Source organism: Indicator indicator, chromosome 21 (assembly GCF_027791375.1).
Source record: "Indicator indicator isolate 239-I01 chromosome 21, UM_Iind_1.1, whole genome shotgun sequence".
In the NCBI taxonomy this organism is placed as follows: domain Eukaryota; kingdom Metazoa; phylum Chordata; class Aves; order Piciformes; family Indicatoridae; genus Indicator; species Indicator indicator.
In genome coordinates, this window is record NC_072030.1 from 4,499,514 (window position 1) to 4,521,053 (window position 21,540).

At 38.7% G+C, this 21,540-nt stretch overlaps 1 protein-coding gene across 1 annotated transcript in view; it reads left to right on the forward strand.

Annotated features, from left to right (window-relative positions):
- Positions 1–3,220: 3,220 nt before the first annotated feature.
- The window catches only part of GAS2 (growth arrest specific 2), a 65,885-nt gene continuing 47,565 nt past the window's right edge, over positions 3,221–21,540 (forward strand). The window contains exons 1-2 of the mRNA XM_054390609.1: positions 3,221–3,362; positions 10,884–11,008. Of these exons, the coding sequence (XP_054246584.1) occupies positions 3,221–3,362; positions 10,884–11,008 (267 nt within the window). The remainder of the gene's footprint in view (positions 3,363–10,883; positions 11,009–21,540) is intronic.

Consider the following 21,540-nt stretch of genomic DNA (forward strand, 5'->3'; position numbering starts at 1 on the left):
CTCCCATGTGTGTATCATTCCCAAATCCTTTTGTTCTACCAGTTAACCCTAACAAAAGCCAGTGGAATTACAGAAGATCACTTGTTTGATTCTCATTGCTTTCACCTGATGATCACTGACAACAATCAGCAGATAGTGTAAATTACACTGCTGGCAAAATACAAACACTGAGCAACAATACACAGAAAAGTAAATGTACTACTGTAAAGCAAAATAAAAACTTCACTGTTTGGTAAAAGAAAGTAGGGGGAAATATAATCTTTTAGTGTGTTGAATCTGTTACATGTCACTGGGTCTGCTGTAAACTATCCCACACTGGTTTCTTCAGCTAGACAATAAGTCTAAGAATTTGAGATGTCGTCCTCTTATTGAGAGAGGTGGAAAAAAAAGGTGTGCTGCATAAATATGACCTGTAACAAAACAGAGTGAAAAGTAGTTAAAGACCTTTCCTTGTCTGCATTCAGAATAGTAGGGGGAAGAGGTTGCTTTTTGAGGAAGAAAACATTTAGAGGTAAGTTTTGAAAATGCTTCTGCATAGCATGTCAGCCTCATGTAGAGAGGTGTAATGTTCTATAAAATATTTGATGTGTTTGTGTTGGCTAGTTTTAAAGAGCTGTGTATATGATGATGTTGCTCTTAGAAAGTAGGAAGATTAGGAAAACCAATATTTTTTTGGCTACTTTGTTCATACCTTATGTCTGCCAAAAGTAAAGAATGAAATAGTTGTTTGAGCCAAAGAAATTTGCCTCAGCTGTGGGGATGTATCCTTGAATGCTACTGTCTGCCTCTGTGGCAAGTTAGTCTATTTCTCTGACCAAATTCCTCACTGCTAAATTGTCAATAAACTTTTCCCCAGCTCACCACAAATTAAATATATTCAGACATTTTAAGGAGGTGAGTTAACAGTATCTGAGTGAAGAATTAATAGCCTGACCTTGACTGCAGGTAGAATCCTCAAAAGGGTCTTGAAGGAGTTCAGAATCCAACCGCTGTCACCTTCACCTAATTCAATTCAGCTTCTTTACAGACCCCAGCCAGTGTGTGGGAAGTTTCAATAGTTTATTTATGGGCTATTACAGTTGATGATGTAGATGAATATTTTAATGAAGCTTTGGTACTTCAGCACTGAAGTATTGTGGAGGCTTGAGTTAAAGTTTGGTAGTGGTCAGTCTTTCCATAAAGAATAATGAAGAGTTTGATAGTTTTTGATGCTTGCTGTTTGATAATTGTTCCACAGTCTCACTTGCAGAATTTGTGACAGGGGCTATGGGTAACAAATTGTGCTCTGCTCTTCGAAAGCTGATTTTATTTTTAATTTTTATTGTATTTTATAGTTATTTTAAGAATGCAAGGTAGGAATTTTGTTGCTTTAGTTCTAACAGGATTTTACTGACGTGTAGGACAGGTTTTCAGGGAAGTAGCAGGGAAGGGAAAAACTAATTTATTTAGAAATGAAATTAAAGAAAACTTACACAGAGATAAGGTTGGATTGTGTGCAGTTCACCTGTGCTTCCCCAGGATTCTTCTCAATGGAGACTCTTCATCAGTATTAATTTTCTCATTCTGCAATCCTCACTTTGCATGCTTGCTTCATAAATTAACCTAAACATCATTATTATTAGTTCAGGGCTACCATTTCAAGCAGAACTATTCACAGTATAGAGATGTCTGAAATTTCCAACTTCTAGAGATTTTTTTTGCCTGCCTATCTGTCTTATCTGCTCTGCATCTTCACAGAGATCAGCCTAAATTGTTTCACAGACTGATTGGAAAACCCAGACTACCTTCATGTAGCTGCTGCAGAAGCCTTCCCTCTCTTTTCTCTAGTCTTATAAAAAAATAGCATTTCCGATATTTGGAAATATTGGTTACAGCACAGTTTTATGGAAAGGCAATTGCTTTTTTACATTCTGCAAGCATTTTCTAGTTTTCTTTTCTCTCTTTTTTTTTTTTTTTTTTTTTTTTTTTGGCAGAGGAATTGTTTTTGGTATTCTTGTTTTTCCAGGCCACAATGGAATAGTAAAACAAGTTGGGGTTTTTTTGGTTTGGTTTTTTTTTTTTTTTTTTGGTGGTTTTAAAAGTCACTGTTACCTCTTACCTGACTTGAAAGGTATGTAAAGAAAAGAAGAAAGCAGTGTTTGGAGAGTATCACAAGCTGAAGCCTTCTGACAAGTATGACCACAGTTTGTATGGATCAGCCAGTTAAGAACAGGCAAAGAACTATTCCACTCTTCACTTAATGCTGTCTGGTGCCTTATACAAGTATATAAGATCTTGTGTCTGCTAGTTGGTATGACTGGGCTTTCAGCAGGCTACAGCCTACCAGGCAAGAAAGTATCTCAGCTCATTGCTACAGGCGTTTGGGGCCAGGTCTGTTTCTTTTCAGAGAGCAAAAGGACCTTTCTTTAGCACACTTTTGCTGCAGATGGGGGAATTATGCCATCAGGAACAGAGATATAGGTCCAGTGGGCCTGAAGTCTTTGACTGCTGCAGGACTCACACCACTTCACTAATATTTAACAGATGACATATTGTCTTACCTGAAGCTAAAGTTTTGGCAAGTCAACACTGAAGCAGAGGAGTCTCTGTGTAAAAGGTGGAAGTAGGAAGTGTGGCTGACCAGCACTAGCTGTTGTGCAGCTCTCTGAAGGTATAATGCTATTCAGTAAATAGATTTGGTGGGTTTTTTTACCTCAAGTGTTCTGAAGCTGTAGAATAGACTGGTTCCATTTGGTAACAGCACTTGGTAATTGCTAGTACTTTGCTGTGGTGGTGTAACTCAGGTGTTCCCATGTTTTTCCTGGGCTTGATCCAAAAAAATCTCTGAAGCTTTCCAGTATTTTGAATGCATCAGGCATCATATTGAGTTGTTAGCTTTATGTAGAATGTTTGTTTTGATTTGATTTTAATCATTCCTTGCAGAATATTTGGTTGTGTGTTGACAACATGTGTAGTTTGGTGAGTACAAATGAAGCTGACATTTATCTCTATGATTTAATCACTGGCAACATGATCCATTAACAAAACAAACCTTCACTCATCGATGTGTTAGATCTACATCTGTTTGTCTGACAGCTGATTTATTAGAATCACAGTTACTGCTCTTCTGAATCTGTGAAACTTGATTTGGTATAACTCAGTAATTATTTTTTATTTCTGTTCTTTTTTTTTTTTTTCTTTTTCTGTAATTAACAAAACAGGTACAAGAAGCAGATAAGCAATGTGCACTGCTCTGAGCCCGAAGGCACGTGGGCCTGGCCTCTCTGATATGCATCAATACAGTCAGTGGCTTGCAAGCAGACATGAGGCCAACCTGTTGCCAATGAAAGAGGATTTGGCCCTGTGGCTCACAAACCTACTGGGTAAGATGCAATAAGATCAAATGCAGTTACTGGACAGTAAGTGAATTCTACTGTTAGTTGGGAATTCAGTCCTTCAGACTTCTTTGCATTTCAAAAATAAAGGTAATCTCGAGTAGGTAGCTACTTCCACATAGTGCACCAAAGTCAGAAGAGCTAATAAGTAATTTGTCTCCACAGTGTTGCCATGAGTAACATAGTTGAGCTTCATTAGTAATTTCACGTTTGTTTTTCCTCAATTTTAATTTTCAAATGTTCTTTTGCGTGTGTTTTCTGTATTAATACCATTAAGCTGAATGGTGCTAATTACTGCCATCACTCACATTTTCCATTTTTATTGGTAGGCTTCCTAAAGGCTATGGGTGTGCTGACAGCCTTGAATGGAAGGAGCCATTAAAAAGTCCTATGCTGCCCAAGTAGTAGTGATTGATAATTGCCTCCCATGGCAATGCATGCTAAGACTTGTGGGAGCTTGTGCAGAGAAGGGTCAGACCGAGTGGCTTCAGCTGGGACCTGGAGGTTTACTGGTTGCAGCTGTATGTCTTGGTATATGAAGCCAAAACATGTTGATGAAAGAGGATGCAAACCAAAAGCCAAGAAAAAAATGAGGTACACATGACTAGGGCCTAATGAGAATATGTCCCTGGCAGCAAGGAGAGAGACAGTTCTGTGGGGTATGCAACTCATTCAAGAAGGTGGAATTTAGGAACTATGAGCCAGGAAATAGTATGTTGTTTGTTGAGAACAGTCAGGGGAAAATGGCTTTTGTGTGATCTCTGTAAGTCCAAGGGATTCTACGAAAGAAGTGCATGACTTAGGCAATACCTCATCCTGAGGGAAACATGCCAGCAGTTCCTCTCATCAAACAAAGAGGAGGAAATATTTCAGAGGAGGTGGTGTTTACATGAAGCTCCCATGGATGCTCTCTTGGAGGAAAATTTGTGTGAACATTTTAAAGTCTGGTGTGGTTTAGAGTGGGTTTTTGGGTGATTTTGTTGTTGGTGGTTGGGGGTTTTTGGTTATTTTTTGTGAAAGTCTGTTTTGATGAGACACAGGCAGTGTCTTGTCTTGGCAAACTGTAGCTGAACCATCTCAGTGATATCATACAGTGATAGAATATATCTAGTGCCCTTTATCTGCACATTCTACATTGCTGTATTTCCTTTATCTTCTTTCTTTTTTTCTAAGAGGAAGGGAAGTGTCATGATGTTATGAGTGATGTAGTCACTAAGTAGTGTCAGCAGAATGCAAGAACGCAGTATTTTGCAGGTAGACAATGCTCATTTTAAATCTGGAATCGTTCTGAATCCACAACTGCAAAAGTGGCACTTGTTTTAAATTACATGTTTGTGTGGTAATTCCATTTAAATTAATGAGTTTAGAATGTAAAATTGTCTAGACAATACCAAAGCAAAATCCAGAAATCCTGACTTTCCATGCCAATTACCACAAGACAGCAGTCCAAAAGACTGTTTTTTGAATCAGAAGCAGCACATTCCATTAAAGATTTAGTATATGTTTAAATATTTTAAACAATGAAGCCACTCTAAAACAAATAGAAGCTTGTTTGCCATTCATAACAGAGTTCTCACAGTGACAAGTTTAGGAATGAGGTCACTTTTTTTTTTTTTTAGCAAGAAAGTAGCAAACAGCAGGAGGTTCTGAAGTGCCAACTATAATTAAAAATCTGATTTTTTTTTTTTTCATATGGACACCAAATTCTGTGCTGCAGAACTAAATGGACACAACTTGCTTTTAATTAAGCAGGATACACAGTTCATTTGCTTAATGCATTCCCCCCACACCTTCTCACACCAAGTTCATCTTTTCTCAGAGTTTGTTCTGAAAAACTGAAATTATTTGTTAGCTGCTTCGAATTCCTGTGTAGATATTGTTATTCAAATTGACAATGAAGTTAAAATTCACATTCAAACTAAATTAGGTGTAACAGAATTGAAGTAATTAATATTAATGTAAATATACTAACTCAGAAGTAAAAATGTGGTTTAATTGCTCTGTCATTGAAGTTAACTTTAATGAGAGGAGGGACATATGAGCATGTTGCTGTAAGGAAAATAGGTATGAATTTATAGCATGCTGTTCTCTTGTAAAAAACTTTGTATTGTCTCACTCTTCATCATCAAAAGGATAGAAGGATATGCAAAGCCTTTTGGTTTTGTCACGAGGGATTTTTTCCTCCATACAAGGAAAAAACCTCCTTTGCATTAATGGTCAGCATATCTTCACAGCCATGGATGTGCAGATAATATTCTGTGTATCCACAGTTTGCTCTGTGCTGTAACTTGGGTGGCCTCATTTTAAGTGTCTTTAATGCCAGATTTAATGTGGCAGAATGTCTCTGTTTATACAGAAAATGAATATGCATTTCAATTAATTGTTGCCATGCTGGTTCATGTTTTGTTTCATCTGTATTTTGGTCATTCATTTGTGGTATGATTCAACAAGGACAGAGTATTTTCAAATGTAGATTTGTTTGTTTGTGTTTTTTGTTTTGTTTTAATACAAAGTAAGTATTTTAGGCAAGCTCTATTGGACTGAACCTCTCTGAGGTAGTTTGATTTTTTTTTTGGTGGAGAGGTAAATATGTCCTACAGGGTGGTACTGGAAGTTGCAATGGTGACTGTTTTGGAGCAGCAAAGCCTGATGTGGGCTTGAAATGACAAACTGGAAAACATTAGAAGGCTGTTGCACTTTCTAATATGAATGAGGGCTTTTGATATTAGATGGAAATTAGGCATAGCTGGAATTTGGCTTTACCCAAGTGATAAATTGGAAGACAGATACATGGTGCAGCCTGAAAACAACACTGAAGAATTTTCACCCTGAGCCTTTGGGAATTGTATTCTAATTTAGTATGGGCATTGTTGTGGATTTTTTTTTTTTTTTAATTAATCACTAGCACTCTTGTACACATTTTGCTAATTATTTTTGGAACCATGTCAGAGAGACTCAGAGCTGCTGAGAGGACAGTTTGTCATTACAGCTTCATTGCTGAATAGATTTTAGCTGCCTGTATTCGGGGGGCTGGAAAAAGGACGTTGTAGATGAAATCGATGTGTCAGATGGGATTAACTCATACAGTATTGTACATTATATCCTTCTCAAAATGGGACACATCAGCATTGCAGAGGTTTGGGACTGCATGCTGTAAGGGAAGATTTGAGTATGGATGTTGTGTCTTCCCTCTGCAGATCCTTGGTGGCTAAGTTGAGAGATCCTTGCAGTAGCTAAGTGAAGGAGATGTGTTGACCTAGCTGTCTGGCAACCGATGATCATCTCTCAGCCTTGTTTTTAGTATGTGTAGGGCCAATGAAGCACTCAGCGATGCTTTCACTGCTGACACACTCCAAATTTGATAGCTTGTGCATGGAGTTGGAGATGGGCTCTGGAATTTAAGATGTCTTGAAGAATAAAGTTTGGGGGATGAAGAGTGGGAGGTTTTCTGCAAGAAGCTGTCTGTATTTGATGCTGAAGTAAAGCAAAACCTGCTTCAGCTCAGTGTTCATCTTATCTAAGAAGATTCTGTCACAATATCTTAATTTTCAGACTCAGCAGGCTCAGCTTAAGGCAATGGGTAGTGTAGGTTTTAAATATCTGAGTATCAGTAGTCATGCTACTGATGCTTCTAGTGATCCTGCTGGAACTGATACAGTTTCTTAGTTAGTTGAGTATCTTTATAATTTTCTTCACTATCAGCATGCCTTTAAGATTGTTTACATGCCCCATTTCAAGTAAGTGAAAATGTCTCAGTGCTGTCAAAACTATTTCTCTTGCTGTCAGCTACTGTGGGAAACAGAAGTAGCCTTGTCAGAAAAAACAGCCAGTTTTACATGGGTGTAAAATCATTGGCCTTTGTTTTCTTTATTTTTATTGTGCTTTGTTATCTTGGCTTTAAATGCCACACAATTTGAGAGGGTCAGGAGGAGCTGTTCCACTGGTGCATCAGTATTGTAGAAGCTCATCTGTCTACCAATGTGTTTCAGAGATGCACCTGAGGGAAATGTTTCTGTTTGTAATGTAGCAGCTTTGTGTTACCACTGAGGCATACAATTACAATAAGTGATCTGCTGGTTGTGAGGCTGGAGTCAACACTCTGCATTGTAGTGAAGAACCCAGTGCAGCAATAGAGGACCCAAGTAGATTTTGGTACATTGTTTTAGTCTTTGAGTTCCTCTGCTGCCTTCTGGAGGCTCTGGTTGTCTGAGATGGTCCATATGGAATACTTTGTCTTTGACCTCTTGAGCACACACTCTGGGCATGGGCTTCTTTTTAGTTATTCTTTTATAGACCTCCCAGTCTGGTCACATTTGGACCTCCAGGTCTGGGTGGCCTTACAGAGAACTGTCTGCAGTGGTAGATGTCTGTGTGCAGCAGTTTGTCTTTTCAAGGGGCATCTGGTGATTGAGGTAAAAGGGAGGGTAAGCAATGCTTGGAAGGTTTGAGAAAGCCTTCATTTTCCTTTTTTTTGGTGGGTTTTTTTCATATTTTTAGTGTTGTTTTTTATTATACTTAATGTTATTACCATTTTATAAAAACATTGCAACTGCTTTCTTGTAATTATAGGGGGAGTTATACATTTTTAATAGAGTTTAATGTTTTTTCCATACAAATATACAGAGCCATTTTTTTTCCTTAGGCTATGAACATTACTCTCATTTGAATCAATACATTTCAACTGTTAAATATGTCAGAGTGTCTGTTTTAGCAAAGAAATGCCACCTTTTGGAGCCATAAAATACAGTGAATTGAAAGCTGACACCTAATATATTTTTCATTGAATACAGATGTTCAGTGCAAAGCTCATTCTTTCAGCTTTCATAAAAGGAACAGAACGAAAATACTCCAGCTTAGTGTACAATATGCAGTGACCATTGCTAATGCAATTCAGCATTTAAAAGAATATAAATGTATTGTTAAACAGCAGAAGAAGATAGAAGAATTTTTTCTGTGTCTGTGAAATACCTCTGGATAGGTTTTAGGTTTTTATATGCTTAACCAGTGAAATAATAAATCTATGCATCATAGGGCAGAGTAAATGTGTAGAATGTGATTTTTCTTGTACCTCTGCGAAAAAATCATGCTTTCCAAAATAAAATAGAAATCATGGGTAGGCTAAAAATATTTGAAATAAGTTTTGGTTTGTTTTTTTTTTTTTTTTAGAAGGAAGCAAGTCTATAATAAAAATGTAATACTCTATTAAAGCAGTTCCTATAACAATGACAGTTTTTTAATGGCTTTACACCTTCTGCCACAAACACTGATAGGGCAAATGGGAAAATACATAGACTAGAGTAGTGATTAAGGTGCTGAGATGTTCAGTTCTTGTATCTGTGGCCTGTTATAGTTTCAACCCAGGCTTCAGCTGAGTTGGAGATGCTGCTAAAGCAGTCAGTTATGCACAAGCTACTACTGAATGTCTGCAGTGCTGCTACTGCTCTTTTGCCTGGAGAAGTCGTTTAGCTGTACAGGAGCTGTAACGTGGGGTGTATGGCAAGAGAGTTAAGGGGGAATAAAATTCACATGAAACAGATATTTCTGGAGTAGAAATGTGTTAGAAGAAACCAGTTTAACTTCCACTAAAAGTCTTTACCATTGTATCTGAAGATGATTTGGTGCAAGAATCTTAGTTACTGATTTTTAACTAATCAAACTGAAAAAGACTTCTTCCCCAATGGTTTTCAGGCAAGGACCCAGAGAAATTTACTTTAGCATTTTTGTAATCATATTGCTTTATAATACTGTTCTTTTCAGTGTTATAAATGACATTGACTATCAGATTACAATGTACCAGCCATATATTGAAGTACAGTAATATTTTTTTATTATCTGCTTCTGCTGTTAGTTTTCCCCTCTGAAGAAGTACAATAAGCATTTTTGATTATCTACTTCTGCTGTTACTTTCCCCCTCTCTTCTGAGTGAAAAGGTATAGAAAAATTTTTCTTCCTTCTTTTTTTTTTTTTTCTAAATGTACTTTTCCTAGGGTGTTTTGACAAAGAAATGTTGTGGACCTGCTCTAAACAGATGAATGTTGTCAGTTTCCAGACATCTCGTAGAAAATCAGTTTTCCCAAGTTAACTAGAGAGAGGAAAAGCAAACAACAACAACCACTAAACCAAACAACAACAACCACTAAACCAAACTCAAAACAAAACCAAACAGAAACTTCCAGACCCCAACAGCAACAACCCCCCCTAAAAACTCAACCAAACAACACCTGGTTTAGTCAGGCAGCTGTTGCTGAACAAAAATGTGTGGAAAATATGACCTGAAGAGTGGTGATTGGACATTTTGAGTGTCAGGAGTAGGTGTGGATGGAATGAGAAACCACTCTTACTTCTAGTTGTATTTTCAAAGGTTTTCATTATCTTGGCAGGGCAGACCATTGTTACTGCTGAGTGATGTGTAACTGATCATGAAAAAGCAGTTGATAGTGTTATTCCTGATCCCAAATGACATACCTAATTATCACCCCCTCCCCCCCAATATATCCTGTCTTAATAGGAAGAGCAAGTATAAAGTTCTTGATGCTCTCTTGGTATTAATACAGTTAAAAGCTGAATAAAAAGTGTCCAAAAAGAAGACAACTTTCCCAGGAGAAATTTGAAAATGGAAAACCTTCCATAGAAAATGTAAGATCCTTTAAGTTTAGTCTAGGGTGGTAAATGATTCCCTTCTCACCTAGACTCTGCAGGCTGGCTAGAATACACATCTCATCGTGAGACTCATGATCGCCTCTGGTAGGAGGATGTAAGCACAGTGTAATGGAAGGTTGTCTTGTCTGCTGCACCCAGGGAGGACATTCTGTGGCAGCTGAAGGACAGCACACCTAGCATAAGAGCTGATGTATTTTGAAATGGGAGTATTTTGGCTTTGCTCTTTGGCTGAAAATTTTAATCTGTGTAGCAAGTAGATATACGACATGAACTTTCTCCCTTTCTTTGAGTGTACCCTGACTTCAGTTCTGAACAAGCTCTTTCAAAGGAGCATTGCAGTCACTGTGGTATCTTGTCAGCGTCTTGCAGGATCAAATCTTAAGTCTTTTTTTTAAGTACAGTTCTTCCCTTCTTGAATGTTTTGGTTTGTTTTTGGTTTGGTTTTTTTTTCTCTTCTGTTTCAAAGTAAACTGCAATGCTGGTAACACTACAGCTGCCCAGGCACACTGGTATAAAGCGTTTGCCTACTGTATGCTTTTAAAACTCTGTGTTGAAGGCACTGGAATTTCAGAAGTAAAATGAGACCTGTGGAGTCTGATATGCAAGAATTACTTTCCAAATGACACATGCCTTCCCAAAGAAAGCATGCTGCTTTTGAATAATTTGCTGTATGTCTACCAATAAAGCAGCAGTGGGATTATTCACTAAACATTCCAAGCAATGCCAGTATTTTAGTTAAAGCTTATTTCCAATTGTTGTCAAGATTTCTAGTGATTTCTCATCTCACACAAATTGTAGTGTATGCTGTTGTGTGATTTCTGCCATGTTAACTTTCTCTTTGCTGTTCAGGTAGAGAAATAACAGCAGAAACCTTTATGGAGAAATTGGATAATGGTGCCTTGCTTTGTCGGTTAGCTGAAACCCTGCAGGAGAAATTTAAAGAAAACAGCTTTGATGCAAACAAGCCTGGCAAAGTAAGTGTTGGTTAATGTTCTAGCATGTATTATCAGTAGCTGAGCTATCTGACTGTTCTGGTACTGAACTTTTTTGCCCAGTTAAGAAATTTTATTTGTGGAGGCTCTGCAAATGAGCAGGGAGTTAATTTCTGCGTGTAGAAAAATTGCCATATAAAATTAGAGGAATTGTGTAATTAAGGTAACTATAAGAGGGAGTCAAAACATGACTTGTGCAGAATAAGACTTAGAACAAGGTCTAGCAGTGTGATGCGATAGCCAGTAGAGAAAATGCAATCCTTGTACTTATTTGCCAAGGGAATATTAAGTAGCTGTGGGAGGTGCCTTTTCCTCCATAAACAGGTCTAGGGAGACCAATAATAAAATTCTGTCATTCGTTTTGGTGTCCTGAGTCTAAAGGTTCTGTTTGTGTACTGGAAGGGACTCAGTAAAGAGTTGCAGGGATGATGTAGAAAATCGGAACCTTCAGAAGATACTGTAGAGCTTTGTAGGGATCAGGTTAAGATCTTGCTTGACTGGAACCTCCCTTGAGTTGAAATGATTTTTCCTAGGACAGCATTATTGGGAGCAATTCAAGAGTACAGCAAGTTTCTCTCTGGGAAAAGTTAAATTAAATGAATGCATTTGTTGTGAAACTGTTTTTATTTTTCCTGTTAGCTTTCAAGGAAGATGTATCTGAATTTAAAACACCAAATAGAGAGCAGATAAAAAAAGAGCAGAAATCACATAATGCATCTTCTATTTTTTGATGTTTTCATAACTAGCCTGTAGCAGAAATAAGGGCGCAGGATAAATTTTATCAGCAGTTCTGAAACCTGACAATCTTGTGTCAGCTGCAGCTGTGCAAGTTGTTTTTCTTGGTTTCAAGCTCATAATTGTTGCTGCAGGAGAAATCATCTGGACTAAGGCAGGATTTATTAAATTATTTTTACACTGCTGTGGGTTGTGGAGGTGCAAGGGGACGTTGTGTGCTTGTTTTGATTTTTCTTCTTATTTTTGTTTTTCCTAAAGAAGAAGGAAGAGGCAGCTGGGAAGAAACACAAAAAGTAAAGTATAGAAGGAGGGAAGCTTTCTTCCATGAAGAGGAAAAGACAGCTGGAACTCATATTTTACATTTCAAGTTGTAATCAGGGTTTGGTTAATAGAAGTACTGGATGATTTCTGAGTTCCTCTTTGTATTATGGTACAGCTTGTCTTCACTTAAGTGGGTGCCTGTCATGGTAGCTCCCATGCTGAGAAACTCTTAAGGCTGTCTCTTTGATTAAGCCTAGAAACCAGCTAGCAGAAAGTAGGGATGCTTGTTCTCATTTGTTTTTCCCCTTAACAAACAAAATGTACCATTATTAATTAAAAACTACTAGCAGCTTCAGGGAATACCTAAAAGGTAAACTTGGCTATGTAGTTCTGAAACATTCCCTTTTCATGTCTTGCCCAGCTAGCTGCTAGAAAAATCAATTAAATCACAAAGTGTAAAGCGTTTTTGTACAGACTGGCATCTCAGGAATCTGTGTCTATCAAATATAAAATTCTCAGGAAAAATATTAGTAATAAATGCCACTACAAACTTCTAGTGAATATTCAGAAGCTCAAAGTGGTGGATATCTAACTACTGCTTTTTGCTGGGTTTATTGGGGCTTTTTTTTGTGTCATCAGAGTGTTGTTCCATGGTAGCTTTTTTGGAGAGAGCTACTATTTGGAAAGATAACCCAGAAATGTAACAGTGTTTGGTACTTCTGTGTTTTACCACTGAAAAGAGGTAGACCTCCTCCTAGTATTAACTTCCTCAGCTGAAACTGTGCCCTTCCTTCCTTCAATTAGCTGATCCTTTTTTTTGATCCTACGTTACATTAGAAGGCAATCAGGCGTTTGTAATCCTGTGTGTTGTAATTGCTTGATTTGTTGGTGTTGTATTTGTCAAACTGGTGCAATAGGCAATGCAATGAAAGGGGAAAAAATAATCTGCTCCACTGCCTATTTTCTCAATGTATATTGCTTCATACTTAATATGGTAAGAATTCAAAGATATGGCAGAGTAATTGATTTGTGTTATTGTAGACTATTAGGAAGCTATTCATCCTTTCAGATTTTAATTCCCTGTGTAGCAGTCCTAGGCAAGAGGACTAGTCTACACATTGGAAAGTCTGGCTTGTTGTGCCAAGGAAATTTATAAGAAGATTATGCTGTAGAAATTTAGCATAGTAAGAATTCCACAGAATTCCTCCCCTCCAAGAAATCCTCCCCTGAATCATTATTAAGCACTCTGTTAATAATACATATGGAATTTTGAAGTCTTTTGGCTATTTCTCTGTGCACAGGAAAACGGAAATGGACTTTCACCCAGGTGCCCTGGTGACTTCATTGGCAGCTGGAAGAAGCTGCTGGTTTCTGCAGAGTCCAGCCTCTATCAAAATAGATAATGTGCTTTTCTAGTCATATATGTAACTTTCAACTTTTTTAGATAGAGGCAGACTGATGAAAAATGAGTGGCTGCCAGAAGGATCAGCTTGCAGGCAGCACTAGGTTGCAGCTGAGAAAGGGAGACAGGATAAGGCTGTAGATAATGAAGGGTCCCTCCACAAGCTCAAAGATTTGATCTGTTTTCATAAGTTTTTCTTTGTATGTGAGCTACTTCCTAGATGGCAAAGCTCCATAACATATCTTGGGTTTGCTTTTGTCTTAGAGGAAGATGTTTGATATGTACTACTGATCATGTATCCATGTGTGCAGCTCCTTGGGACTGGCTAGCCAATTTGGCAGTGATGGCAACACATAGAGACATTAAAAACTGATATTGACTACAGTGGCTCATCAGTTGCTTCCTGTAATTACTTAACTTTATATGTGATGCTGTGCAGAATGGCAGAGGTTAATCCTCATTGCTTCTGGGTTAACTGCAGTAGGTCCCTCTCAGTTTGTAGTTTGTTTCTTAACAGAACTGTATCATTCCCTTTCTTATTAGGGAGGACTGAACTTGATTCAGCTTTCAGGGACCTCCTAGATCAGCATCAGCCTTCTTGAGTATGGAATAAATCAGGAAAACCAAAACAGTTGTGCCTCCCAAAATATTCTGCTTTCCAAATCCAGAAGGAAGATGGTGGTGTTGATATAAACCCTTCCTTTCTGTGTCCTGTGGAGACACTTGTGTGTGTTGAGGACATTTTCAAAAGAGTTAGGAAACTGCTTGGGATATGACTTGGGAATACAGCTTTAAGAAACTGAAAAGGAGTTTCAAAGGTGCATGGTGCACAAGTAAAGCCTGCTTTCCTTTAAGAGTCAGAACAAGTCAATGCAGTAGCGACCTTTTATGAGTGAAGGGGATCAATGGAGTAGTTTTTTATGAGTGATTGACTGGGTTAGGATGCTTCATTGTGGAAAGAGGTAGCATGGGGGCACATGATGGAACATGCAGAAAACAGCGATGATGTGGTAGTTGTTTAGCCTTTTACAGTACAAAACTATGGGACGCTGAAGCTGGTAAGAGCCAAACACAAAAAGGGGGGTCCTTGTTTATGAACTGGTTGGCAATTTCCTGCCAAGGAGTGTTAAAAGTTTTATCTGAGTTCAAGAAATCACTGAATAAGGTAATAGAAGAGAGAGGTCTTGGAAGGCTGAATACACAAAAATCCCATCTAGACAAGGAAGTCCCCATAGCTGGAAATGCTTAGAGCTTCAGAAAGTATTGAGAGGTGTAGCCTATTTGCTATGGTTTTAGCCTTCCCTGGATAGTTATGGCCAGTTTGTGTCTGGGTGAGACAACCCCTTAGCTGGCCCAGAAGGGTCCCTGATGTTCTGTGCCTTACTGCTGCTTGGAGCTGAATACCTTGCTGTTTGTGCAGGTGGACATGAGCAAATCTATCCTTTCACAAGGGTCAAACTTCAAAGAAATTATTTGAAATTACATTTGTACTTTTCTGTATAGATGCTTCTTGAGGACTGAATCCTTGCAGCTAAAAATAGTCACCCGAGTCACGCTCTGCTTTGGTATTTTCTATTCAGGGGAGTAATGTGCGGTTGAAAGCCCTGGAGTTTGGCAGCCTCTACTGCCGTTTATGCAGGCCCTGCTCATTGCCCTTCTGAGCTTGAAGCCCAAATAGATGCTTTTGGATGTCATAATGGATACTCAGAATATGTCCTCTATGAATCTAGCTCCCTAACCTTATGAGGTTTGGTTTATTAATCATTCGGTAATTAGTTATTACAAACACTTCAGTTTGTAAAGATGAAGCATTTAGCAGTTGTTAATTTCAAGGATGTTAGGTGATAGGTTCTTTTTCAAATCCCATGAGACAGTGTTCTTCATTGTTAAGCAGCAAAACCATGCCTCAGAACTTGATTCTGAAAACACTGATGTTGATAAACATTGATGATGTGTCACTGATGCTGTGTCAGATAAAGCTTTGTTTGGCTCTGCTTCAGGCAGACAAATTTTTTTGAGTTTTAAGTTAAAATGGAGATTTTTAAATAGAAAGGTCATTACTAAACTGCTGTGCCTATATGATATATTTTTAAGAAGTCATTTTCCCCCCTTTTGTTGGTTTTGCAGTCATAAATAAATCTCACCATGTACAAATAAAGTGACAAGTGGGTGGCTGATATCAGTCTTAATAAATCCTGAATATTTCTGTGGTAGTAAGTTGTTGAAAGTACCTGTGCTGATTCTGCTAATGATCCATTGTCTGGAAACTACAGATTTACTTCAGGAGTTATTCAGTAAAAGTGATTCATGTCACAGGATGCTATTTTGTAATTTTCTCCTATTGGCTTGGATTTCATCTCCATGCTCTCCTGGCAGTATTTTACTTCTCCTGACAGATAGTTAATTTGAGAGTTTCACAGCTGTGCAAACAAATGTTCAATATACATGGAACCCACATTTGCTTGGGCTTAGTTTAGTAAGCCCATTAATTAAGATTTTGAAGTAAACATAAGTAACTTGTGTTAATAGTTATCACTTTTTTAATAGTCAGGGCATAATAGTTTGCACACCATCCTTGAAGCTGCCTAGATGTTTATGAACAGTGCACTGAAAATAATGTTTCCATTGCAAATGAATGAAAATATATTGAAAATGGATCATCCTTCTTCTCCAGGCTCTCAGAGGTTAATCAGATGAATCTCAACTCCGATCTCTCTTAGAAATACTTTGGATTAATGAATTGGAATCTAAAATTCAACTTCATTTTCAGGAAGCTGGGATCTATATTTGATTTAGCCTATAAAAGAAATGGAATTAAGTACAAAATAAATCCTGATACAAATATTTCTTAAGTCCTGGAAGATTTAATTCAAGTAAGTACTTAATTTTATTCTTCCAGTGGGAGTTAATTTAAAAAGATGAAATTGAATATGCGCTGAAATAAAACTGTTGTGTAGAAAACAGTGAGGAAACTTTGTCCTTGGATGTGCAGGTGGATTTCCATTGCAGCTGTTTATGAAACAGTAATTTCTGCACACACACAATAGGAAAATACATCCATTCCTGTGTTTCCTAACATGAAGAGATTCTGTCCACATCTTACCAACAGTCCTAGTATCTGAAGTGTATTTTGCAGTTTTACCATATCGAAAGCTTTTGTAGATGTATAGATTCCTAGAGTGGTTTAGGCTATAAGGGACCTTAAACATCATTTAGTTCCAACCCCTCTGCAATGGGCAGGGACACTTTCCACTGGACCAGGTTGCTGAAGGCCTCATCCATCCAACACCTCCAGGAAGGGGGCATCTATAGCCCTGCTCCTGAGAAATGTGTTTAGTGAATCCATGCATGCAATAGAGAGAATTGTTTTGATATTTATTTTTTTTTAATGTGGAGGTTTTCCTCATCTGTTTTTTTTTATCTGCTTTGAAGTATCTTCCTTTGAAGTATGTGAACCTTGCTTTTTCTTGGACCATGGATGGCCAACCTGAAAGTCTGATCTAATCAACATGGTGGTTTTACTTTTGCTGTAGGCTTCAGTTTCTCGAGGTTATCTGTGTCCTGTAGCTGGGGTGAAGTCCCAGCAAATACAGCATTCTGCATGCTTGGGGCCTTGAGCCAGTGTGCCCAGTGTAGAGTCCTCTGCTATAGCAGAGCAGTGTTCAGGTGCTCTCTGTAATTTATAAATCTGACTCTCTGGCTAAGAATTGCATGCATGTGGTTAGGCTGGGAACAGATTCTTTGTGGTCTGGGGCAGCAATTTGCTTGTCTGCACACTAGTACTTACTGGAGACTTTTGCTTTGCAGTAAAAGTCTGTGGAGCCAATTTCTGCTGGTACACAATACAGATATGGCCCTCAGTTAGCTGGGGGGAGGGAAGTGTACAGCATTGTCTTTTTTTTGTATATTAATCTTTATAGTGGCAGACATCTGAATACAGGAGGAAAAGAATAATCTTACAAAATGACTCACAAGTGCTAATCCATCTGGAAAGAATCATTTCCACCAGACTGTAAAGCTGTTTGTTAGAGAATTCCTTGCACCATTTTCAGACATGTCAATAGCTTGCTGAGCTCATGCTCAACCGGAGTGCTACCAGGAGTCTTGCAGATTTGCCTGCAGCAGGCCATGTGGACAAACTCTATATGCCTAGTAAATAACTTACTACTAAAGCTAATCTACTTCCATGGCAGGATAGAGTTCTGTTTCCCACTAGACCTTGAAAGGAGATTTCTGAACAAATTTAGGATATTTGGTGGCTGTCTGTTTGGCATCTTCCAGGTGATTGATTGAAAAACTTCTTACAAGCTTTTAGGCACACTTAGAGCCATACACTGTGTTGAGGGCAGAACTATACACTCCTGGAAGAAGCACTTTGAGACATCACGTCTCTCCAGGTTATTCTTCCCACTGATAATTCTTGTCCTTGGGAAAGCATGGTTTGCTCCTTGTGCTGGAGCACAGTTAATCTCTGTTGTGAAGTGGCCTTGTTCTTGTCAATAAAGCTGAGATAGGAATGCTCCTGCACACGCTTCCATCCTCTCCTATCTGACATTGAATCCTAGAATGGCTTAGGTTGGAAGGAACCATAGAGATCTGCTCCAACTCCCCTGCCATGGGCAGGAATCCCTCTCAACTAAACTTGGCTGCTTAAGGCCCCATCTAGTCTGGCCTTGAACACCTCCTGGGAGGAGGCATCGACAACCTCCCTGGGCAATCTATTCCAGAGTCTCACCACCCTCATACTGAAGAACTTCTTCCTAATATCCAGTCTAAACCTTCTCTCTCTCATCTTAAAATAATCAGAATTTGCATCTCAGGATAACTGCCCTGGCAAAAGCAGTGCAGATTTAAGCAGTTAACTGCCTGTTAGCTCCTGCTTTGGAAAAATACTATAAAGATTCAGACTGAAATCAGGTCAAGAGGAGAACCAACCTCTGATTTTGAATAGCATAATTTAACTAGAAGGCATATCAAGCTTTTTTTTTCCAGAGATATTTAATTGACCTTTTTATGGAATACTAATACTTAGACCCTTCACAAAACGTGTGCTAAAACTGGAAGTTTTTGTACTCTTTTTACTACTGCTTCAGACCAGGTCACTCAAGGCCACATCCAACGTGGCCTTGAAAACCTCCAGGGAGGGGGCATTAACCACCTTTCTGAGATGCAATGGCTATTTATAAATTTGTTAGATTTGCTGGATTTTTGCCTCTTATGTGAAATGATTTGTAGCATTTATTTTAAGCCTTTAAAGAGAATTATGACACTCTTTCTACTAGATCCTTCCATGGGGCTTTTTGTTGAGGCTACTAGGAATAGTCTGGAACAGAAGTGTAAGATTGGAGACTTGAATGGAAAGTAGCATCTATTTTTGAAAGCTAGAGAAAATATAATTTAGACCAACCATCTTCAGCTTAATTGTGCAACTCTTAGGCCAAACATAGTGCTAGTAGTTTTTAGGGAATAAAGAATGAACAAGAACTACAGAATTTGGTCCATTTACCAGTAGTGAACTTAGAATAATGAGCCAAAATTTCTGAAACAGTGGGAATAGTGAATATACAGCCAGAAGTGATGACTGCAATGTAGAAGGAGAAAACAGAAGTCAGTTGGAGGCATAGACACCAATTTATAGATCTTTTAGTTATATCTAATTTGTTTATTTAAATAAATGTGTCTTTCTGTTTGGACTTGTATCTCTAAATTGACCTCAAATGCTTCAAGTGTACAGTAAGTTCTGTTCACAACTTTAGAGGCTGATTTGAGGCTGGTTTGGAAATTTGGCTGTATAGATTAACATTCCAACATGTTTTTCAAATCATGGACATTTTTTAAGTCTGCGCCAGCTCAGAATTCTCAGGGCTCTAGCAGTTTCCTCGTGGTTTCTAATTGGAAAACTCACAGAAAATCAGATTCTTTATCATAAAGGCAAAGATGCATTTTTTCATAAAAATGAACACACAGAGGTTTGGAGAATCAGACTTACCTGGAGTGAGCTGCATGTGAAATTCTTTCTGAATATTTTCAGCATCTGCCTAAAAATTGTGTCTTTGTTAAACATCTGGAAATCCTAAAAGTGAACAGATAAAGCATCTGAAAAAATTATCTCTTCCTTTAGACCTTGTAGGTCTTTATCACAGTCTTCCTTGACACTTGGCTTGTGTTAGGTAAAGCACCATTTGGAACTAATCTTACCGAAAGGGCTGGGAACCCCACACCCTGCCTTGCACTTTAAAAGGTCACAAAGTGTGAAATTGGTCCTTGAGAGAAAACCGGGAGGAAGAGGCAGAAGCAGCATGACTGCAACACAGCAGTGTACACCATGTTACAGTGACATGGAAGGATTTGAGTGGCTTCTGACATTTGTTACTCAGACTTCTAGTGATCCATGATCATTCTACAGAGTCATAGATCCATAGAATGGTTTAGGTTGGAAGGGACCTTAAAGATAATCTAGTTCCAAACCACCTGCTATGGGAAGGGATACCTTCCATTACACCAGGCTGCTGAAGGCCTCTTCCAACTTGGCTCTGAACACCTCCAAGGAGGGGGTGTTCATGACCTCCCTGGGCAACCTGTTCCAGTGTCTCACCACCCTCTCTGGAAAGAATTTCTTCTTAACATCCAGTCTAAATCTCCCCGCTTAAAGCTGTTTCGTCTTGTCCTGTGGCTATGAGCCCTTCTAAAAAGTCCCTTCCTGGCTTTCTTGTACCTTTTTTCAGGTACTGGAAAGCTGCTACAAAGTTTCTCCTCTTCAGGATGAAAGCCCCAACTCTCACAGCCTGTCCCCATAGGGATGGTGCTCCAGCCCTCTGATCATCTTCATGGCCATCCTCTGGACATGCTCCAGCAGCTTCATGTCCCTCCTACGCTGGGGCTGCCAGAACTGGATGCAGTGCTCTAGGTGAGGTCTCAGCAGAGCAGAAGGGCAGAATCCCCTCCCTGTCCTGCTGCTCTCACTGCTTTGAATGCAGTCCAGCACACAGCTTCCTTCAGGGCTGCAAGCAGCCATTGCTGGCTCATGTTGAGTTTTTCATCAGCTGACACCCCCAAGTCCTTGTCCTCCAGACTGCTCTGGCCCAGCCTGTATTTGTGCCTGGGATTTCCCTGACCCAGGTGTAAAAAATATGTTGGTTAATTGAACTGTACTACACCACACTGTAAGGGAGTGTGAAAAAATCTTTCTATATGAAATTTTTGAACCTATAATGTGTTTTGATGGACTTCAGCAATTCAAACTGAAATGTTCTAGGCATTGTTCTTAGCTTGGGATTTTCTGGAATGGTTAAGGGGAAAAAGTGATTTTTAAATTTCTGAGACTAAAATGAGTTGTTTTTGCCAAAATTTAATATTTTTCATATTTAGCTTTATTTTGAGAGAATCCTATCCCCTTCAAGAATGTGACGTTTGATAAGACATTGTTGTGGGTTTATAAGTTGCTTTCTGAAATGTGTCCTATGAGAATCCACTCAGATTTGACCTGTTTATATCTCATGGGAAAATTGCTACTTCTGCATGTAGTTGCTGTGTTCTTTCACATGTTATGCAGTGTGACAGTGAAATGGAGTCTCAGGATGCCTTTGGTTGGAAGAGACCTTTAAGTTCATCAAGTCCAGCCGTTAACCCAGCACTGCCAAGTGGCCACAAACAACTTACTCAAATGCAATCCTCCTGTTTTTCTCATTAAATAACAACATAAATGAGGGAAATTTAGAAAGTAGGATTCTTCAGCTAACTGCATTAATTCAGCTCTGGCTTCTGTGGATGGAATGGGGAAAAGCTCATGGTAACATATCAAAGATAAGGTTTCATCTTTCTGTAAAAGAGTAACTGAGAACTGTCCCATTCGAGATATTATCTCAGAAATCTATTGTGAAATGCCAGCTTTAAAAATCCTCATGTACATGTAAAGTTCTGAAAAGAAGAGGTCTGAGGGCAAAGTACAGACTATTTACTGAGTGAGAATGAACTACTGAATCCCAGTCTTTGCCCATGGTGCTTGCAGGAACACTGCAAGGAGCACTTAGCGTCTCTGTCTTAGTTTCACTGTTTATAAAATTTTAATCATAGAATCAAAGAATGGTTTGGGTTGGGTTGCAATGAGGGTGGACAT